Source organism: Lupinus angustifolius, chromosome LG05 (assembly GCF_001865875.1).
Source record: "Lupinus angustifolius cultivar Tanjil chromosome LG05, LupAngTanjil_v1.0, whole genome shotgun sequence".
In the NCBI taxonomy this organism is placed as follows: domain Eukaryota; kingdom Viridiplantae; phylum Streptophyta; class Magnoliopsida; order Fabales; family Fabaceae; genus Lupinus; species Lupinus angustifolius.
Window position 1 is genome coordinate 3,860,908 of NC_032013.1, and position 7,782 is coordinate 3,868,689.

The 7,782-nt window shown below is 31.8% G+C and overlaps 1 protein-coding gene across 1 annotated transcript; it reads left to right on the forward strand.

The window, feature by feature from the left end:
- On the forward strand, positions 2,248-6,948 carry LOC109347526 (fructose-bisphosphate aldolase 6, cytosolic-like). The gene is made up of 3 exons (XM_019587430.1): positions 2,248-2,378; positions 3,536-3,763; positions 6,041-6,948. Exons 1-3 carry the CDS (start codon positions 2,351-2,353, stop codon positions 6,856-6,858), a joined length of 1,074 nt encoding a protein of 357 aa, XP_019442975.1. The 5' UTR covers positions 2,248-2,350; the 3' UTR covers positions 6,859-6,948.

The following is a 7,782-nucleotide window of genomic DNA, read 5'->3' on the forward strand; positions in this document are numbered from 1 at the left end:
CTTTTGTCTTCATCAATCCTTGTGTGTCCTTTGTCTTCATCAAAACATTATGTGATGCATGCTTGTCTCTTTAATCTCGCATTCATGCATGCTTACATCTTCAATAATATAACTCTAATATATGTCAAAAATTAAATCATGAATTTTCCTAATGAAATTCGATGATTCACAGCTTATTGTCTAGCTCCTCTCACTACTAATATATAACTCAAGTAAGTTGATTTCTTACTCAAGTAATCATTTGTATATGGAAAAAATGATTTCACGCAGCTCTCTATTAATCAAGAAAAAATAGATAATATATATATATATACACACTTATATATATAAGCAGAGATCTAAAATTTGGGATGTTACAATCACCAACATTCACATTAAGTTTCTGCAAATCATTGATTACTTGGTTGAAAATATTGAGACATTGTTGCAATTCAGTAGCCTCCTACATCTTTAGGCTATAAAGTCTCTATTTCAAATACAACTTGTTTGTAAGAGACTTTGACATGAAGTGTTTCTCCAATGTTTCTCATACCTCTGCTAGTGACATTAAATCCATAATATGGTACATTACTTCATCTGATAGACAACGTCATATGGTTCTTGCAGTCTTCTCCTTTAACTCTTCCCAATCCAATTGATCATATCATCTGGTTTGTTCTAATCCCATGCCTTCAATAGATCTTGTTGAGCCAACACATCCTTAATTCGTCTTTGTTACAATCCGAAATTACTAGTTCCATTGAACTTCCTCACCTCGAATTCGACACCTAGGTTAAGGGTAATTTCATATCATTTGTTAAGAATAAGCGAGCAAACAATTATTAGAAAAGAATAATAAGAAGAGAGAATGACACAAAAAATTTGTTAACGATGTTAGACAAATTTGTGTTTACGTCTCATAGAGCGTTGAGCACCTATCACTATATATTAGAGAACAAGAATTTGTATTTATGACTATTATTGTTCTTTAAAGTTTATATAATACATAAATATACCCCTTTACTTTATCACATAACTTGAATTGTCATTTTTTTTGAAGAAAATATACTATATGCTAAAATATGAGTCATTTGTACAATAATATATATTGGTTTATGTTCTCTTAATTTCAAATCTCCTTTTTAGCTTTATTGTTCATTTTCTATATTTCTAACAGCATTTATGTTTTATATATATATATATATATATGCTCTGAAATAGATGTTTCACATCTTGACCTTATCTCTTCCGGGAATTCATGTAGCTTATATTCCCTTTCCTTTGGATGTTTGAAGATATATATGTAATGTGTTTATATTGTCTTTTTTTTTTTTTTTGTATTAACAAATGTATTTTCTCATATTTTGAATAAAAAACTAATTTCTTTTAAGATGTATAATCATAATTTTGGTTATCCTAAAAATTTAGCAAAACCTTATACCACTAAACACTATTATATCGCCTTTTCAAGTAATAATAACAGACCTATAAGATATGTTGAGAATAAATTCTAGACCCACTGCTTTTACTAACACTTAGGAAGAATAATACTAAAAAGTAACGAATTTTCTTTCCAATTTTATTCCACGCAAAGCAATTATACCCTTCATACTTTATATATACTCGTTACCATTCTATCCATTAATGGAGAGACAAATACCACATAATAATAAACAAAAAGTAATATGTAATAACACTTTTATCCATTTGTTTATTATAAAATCACATTTTTACTATTAAAAATATACATAAAAACAATCACTTGTCTCTCTATTAATGGAGAGGATCTTGTTAATCCTTGTGTATTGACAAAACTTCTTCAAAATAAGTTTGTGCATGTTAGGAATTAACCATGTAACTAAACTCATATACATGCATTACCATCGGTCTTTAAGGCTTTTAAAATATAGAGGTATGCATGTAACTATGGTTAGAGCTTACATATCTCATTTTTTAATTTAAGAGGAATAATTTAGTTTTGAGAATAAAAGGACCCATTCAAATTGTATTCCTTTATTTTGGAAAAGAAAAAAGCAAATTAAAAATGGGAGAAAGGTTCCAAAAAGGAATGAAAATCTAACCATGTTTAGGGTGTGAATTATAGGCAGATGTCAATTTCCAACTTCCTTTTCGGACTTTACTATATTCAGCTTCTTTGTTCTAACCTCAAAACGAAAGTCCCTCCACACCATTCTCTATTTTCTAGTGGCTGTTTCTTTTTTCTTTAATCTATTTTTGCTCATTGGTTTTTAAGTTTTCTTTTCTATATAAATCTTGAAGAATCATGTCACAAACAAGTTAAATATACATTTATAGTTTGGCACTCGTTTTCTCTGTTTTACAAAGCCTTTTTGTGATATCATAAGTCACCATGTCTTCCTTCCACAGCCAATACAAAGGTGAATAGATATTAATTCACGTTAAGCTTTCTTTCTTTTGTTTTTTTAAATGCATGTTTTCTTTTGTTTCCATCTCTTTTTATTTTATTTTATAACTAGCAACTTTTTTCCGTTCTTGGTGTATTTTGAATCAATTATGTGTCACTATTATTAGTTCCATCTGGTGTATAGTTTTTATGTAAAAGTTCAATTCTACTTATTCTAGAAGCTAAACTCTAAATGGTTGGTTTTGTTATCTGTTCATTCTGTTTTACTCTGGTTCATAATTTGGTGGTCTTAGTTTAAGAATTTATGAATGAAATTTTTTTATTTTGTCTATAATTGTTCTTTGGATTGGAGAACTACTTGTGAATGTTCAAGATGAATTTTCTATGTTTGAAACTTTACATTCATTTTTCAGCTAATCTAAGGTTTTAAATAACAACTAGACGTTTTGGATAAATGTAGTTGTTGTGGTCACCATTATAGTTACAATTCATTTTTTATGACCCAAAATCTTTGACATATTGGCATTTGTAATGATTGTAGACCCATATTTAAAATCTTGGTTTCATTTACCATAGGTTTCTGAATTTTGTATACAGGAAAATTATCAATTATCTATCTAAATATTAATGAAGAGGATAAACTTTCTATGCCCAAAAAGAAGATGATAGTCAATATTATGAATTTTAAGCCATATTTTGGTGTGATTTGTGACTCAGATCTGGCTTGTTGAGTTATCACATAGAATAAACATATTCAAAACATGTAGAAAATTAGCTTGTTGAGTGATCTGGCAAAGTTGCTAATATTTCAACTGAACACGTTTATATTAGATTAAAATTGAACAAAATAGCTTCATTGTTGAAACAGATGGTCAATTTCTTTCTGCTTGTAAAGGAAAATGAAACAAGGATATGCTGTCATGAATTTTGTCTCACACCAATGAAAATATATCATATAATTAAAAAAATTAAACATTCATATTTTTTTCTATTTTTACTTCATTGTCATTGATATGAGACATGATTTGAGACAACATATCTTGTTTAGGAAAATGAGTATTACTTATTGTTTATTTTGTCTTCCCTTCTACTTTTACTTCTTCTTCAGTTCAAGTTAAAGTTAAAGTTGAAATGAGATTATTCTGGTTCATGTCTGTCATGAATTTACAGATGAACTTATTGCCAATGCCACATACATCGGGAGCCCAGGAAAAGGTATTCTTGCTGCTGATGAATCAACAGGTACCATTGGCAAGCGTTTCGCAAGCATAGGTGTCGACAATGTTGAGGCCAATAGGCGTATTCTTCGTGAGCTCCTATTCACTGCTCCTGGTGCTCTAGAGTGTCTCAGTGGTGTCATCTTGTTTGAGGAAACTCTATACCAGAAGACTGCTTCAGGTATTCATCCTCATTTTTTATGTTATGTCCTTGTCACTTTTTGTTTGAGAATGATAATGTCTTATAAAGGGGTTTAATGGCAGTGTTTGGAAATAAAATATAAAATTAACAATAAAATATAGAGAAGAACAAAAGAGAATTATTTTGCCACGTTAGACGAATTGTGTCTACATTATCAGAAATGTCGGGTGACTACTAATAAATTATTACAGACTAGGTTTACAAGCTCTACCACAATATCGATCCATGGTAGTGGTGGCTTACTAGACCAATATATGGTTTGATATGTATTCGTATGTATCAATCTCCTGCGGTTTGGCCATGCTTCGTTTATGAACTTATGAATCACAATACATGACAACCTTCACCTTGACAAATATCAAACTCTTCTCTGTCTTGTCAAGTAGATAGCATTGTAACTTCAAGTGTAATTGAACTTAATAACCTTACTCAATGGAAAACATCTTCTAGCCTGCAATCTTAGGAAGACTTTCGACTTAAAGGAACTGTACACTAAGTTCAACCAACAATCGCTCTTTTCAATACTTAGAACAGTTTAACCATAGAGCCTCCTTAGAAACCTTGTCTTCTCCTATGTACTATGCTTCATTGTATAAACTCATAATCATTTTCTATATCGATAATCATTGTCTATAGCAACGATCCATGTCAATGACCATTCCACACCGTCCACTTGTGTTAGTCAGTGCTCATGTTACACACCATGCATTTATACTAATTTATGTGTTACACTCTACATCCTTGTCAATCTTGTGTGCTATTGTGGACCCGCTAGCAATAATGTATCCGATTCTATGACACCACAAAAATGTCACAAGGACAAACTACTTCTTCTCTTAGAGAAGATCATCCTCTCATGTGGCTAGAGAGACATTTCTAGCACTCAATCCAGAGCCAAATGTTCCACATTGCCACATATCCAGTTTTTACCATACCTTTGTCGAAAACGTTAGATCTATAGCACACTACATCAACTCATCTCGATACAATTTATCTCTATCATCTTGTTTATTCAATGCCTTCGACGGTCCTTATTGAGCTAACATGTTCTTAACAATCCTTGAGTCATTATATATGAACAACTCTAATATTAGTTGTTGTGCAACACTCCAATCAACATGCATCATTTGAAAAATCAATTGAATAAACAAGGAATAAATGATAGTTAAGAATATAAGAGAATTTGTTAATGAAGTTCGACTAAATATGTCTATACCTCAAGAGTATTTCACATCTATCAATATATTATTAGAGATTAGGATTACAAGTTAACACAGTTAGGGTATGCATATGTACATATAATGTACTACCGAACCCAATATATAAACCCTGTAGCCCATAACCATGGAACCTAATACATAATACATATGCCTTGGGCATGTTGATTAAGAATGGAAACAGGCTAGACCAGGCCAGGCTTTGCCTTAAACAGGTCGAGCCTATATAGCATATAGGAGTCTGGGTCTGGCCTGTTAGCCTGTTTAAATTTTTTCCAAAGCCTAGGTCTAGCCTGTTTAAAAGCCTAGTCTGACTTCTTAGCCTGATTAAATGCTTGTTATACTATATTATATTGAAATAGGTGATCATGTCTATATTTAAATAACTAATATGCATACTTTTAAATAGATTTTTATAATCCTAACAATTAAATTATATTTTTGTATACATTTTTATATTAAAATTACATATTTAATAACATTACTTATATATTAAAATTATAAAATATGAACATTATTACATAATATAACTAAATAGGTCGGTCTGTTAAGCTTAATAGGCCATTTGGATGGCCTAAAGCCTGACATGTTAAATTAAATAGGCTTTTCAAAAAGCCTGACCTGTTTATGAAAAAAGTCTGGCCGGACCTAGCCTGTTATAGGTCTGGACTGTTTCCATTCCTAATGTTGATCCACAACTATGGTGGCTAACTCGCCTTGGCAGTGAATCCCATTGGACATTTATGTCCATGATCTTAGTGGCTAATACGTCTTTGGCTGCAATGCCCAATGATTTGGTCATGCTTTGCTTCCCAACTTATGAGTAACCATACATAACATAATGATTTTTGAACACATAGAGGTAGATATTGTAGATATGAAACATTAAAATGAGATGAAGAAAGAAAAATTGTAATAAACATGTGTATGAAAGTGCAATGATATGGTGTTGATATTCAATTATGTTTTACAATTAACAGAAGTTTTTGTGTACAATAGACTGGTGACCCTGAAAATCTTTCTTTAATTTTTTTTATAGGAAAGCCATTTGTGGATGTACTGAAGGAAGCTGGAGTTCTTCCGGGTATTAAGGTTGATAAGGGTACTATTGAGCTTCCTGGAACAAATGGAGAAACTACAACTCAAGGCTTAGATGACCTCGGCCAGCGCTGCAAGAAGTACTATGAATCTGGTGCACGATTCGCTAAATGGCGTGCGGTGCTAAAGATTGGTCAAACTGAACCATCACAGTTATCAATCCACGAAAACGCGTACGGTTTGGCGCGTTATGCAGCCATATGCCAAGAAAATGGCCTAGTTCCTATTGTGGAGCCAGAGATTCTAGTTGATGGATCTCATGACATTGCCAAGTGTGCTTATGTAACTGAAATTGTCCTTGCTGCTTGCTATAAGGCTCTAAGCGATCATCATGTTTTGCTAGAGGGCACTTTGTTGAAACCAAACATGGTAACACCTGGATCAGAGTCAGCAAAGGTTGCTCCTGAGGTGATAGCCGAGCACACCGTGAGAGCGTTGTTGAGAACCGTTCCGGCCGCTGTTCCGGCTATAGTTTTCTTGTCTGGTGGACAGAGTGAGGAGGAGGCAACAGTGAATCTCAATGCCATGAACAAGCTCAAGGGAAAGAAGCCTTGGTCTCTTACATTCTCTTATGGAAGAGCACTTCAACAGAGTACTCTTAAGGCATGGGGAGGGAAAGATGAGAATATTCCTAAGGCTCAGGCTACATTGCTCACTAGGTGTAAGGCAAACTCACAAGCAACTTTGGGTACTTACAAAGGTGATGCTAACCTTGAGGGTGCCACAGAGTCCCTTCATGTCAAAGACTACAAGTATTAAAAAGAGCATTTCTTATTGTAACAAAGATTCTCTGTCCCAAGAGATTCATGTCTCAGTATTTATATCCATTTAGAATTACGCCAAATAATATAAAATATTAGTAATTCTTGTCTAACTCTGCTACAGTTCTCCCTATTTACTTACATAAATAGAGTTATGCAATTTATGTTTGAGTAATATATTGCCATACTTTTTGTTCACACTTTGCACTCTTTTTCATAGTCACCTACTTTTATTTTTGAGAATAACATAGATTGGATTTAAGAGTAAAATATGATAAACAATAAATTGTGAAAAAATCAGTTCGTCAATTTTTATGATGGAAGTTCCGATTGAATAGAACTGGAATTAGAATTAAATATATATTTCATTCTTCAAATAGATAATGGATTTCTCATTAGATTGCATACAATTTTAATTACAGTTTAATGTGATAGTGCAGAATTTTTTTATATAATGAATATATCATTCAACAATGTTTATTTTTATTTAAGGGTTGATATTAATTAACACATGAATCATGATATATTAATAGTATAAAAACTTTTACATTATTTTACATAAATATTAAACTATGCTAATTAACTCAAAGATGAAATTAATCAATAATATAAATTGAAGTATAAGTATGTCAGCATAAATTTAAACTTAAAACTTACTTTTTTTATTATATTATCATGGTATTCCTTAATCTTTTTGGATAACAAACTAATTATTTTTGGGTGCGTGACCGTATCTCCTAACAAATGTTGCTCTCGTGAATCAATTATTTGATTTTTTGGTATCATATGGATCTAATAGGATTACACCACTATACCGACAATTTGTTGGTAATTTACAACTTAGTTTAATCACAGTTTTAAATTATGCTCACACTTTATTAAAGAATAGTAGTATAAATTAAATGACCAACTTTTAGCTAAA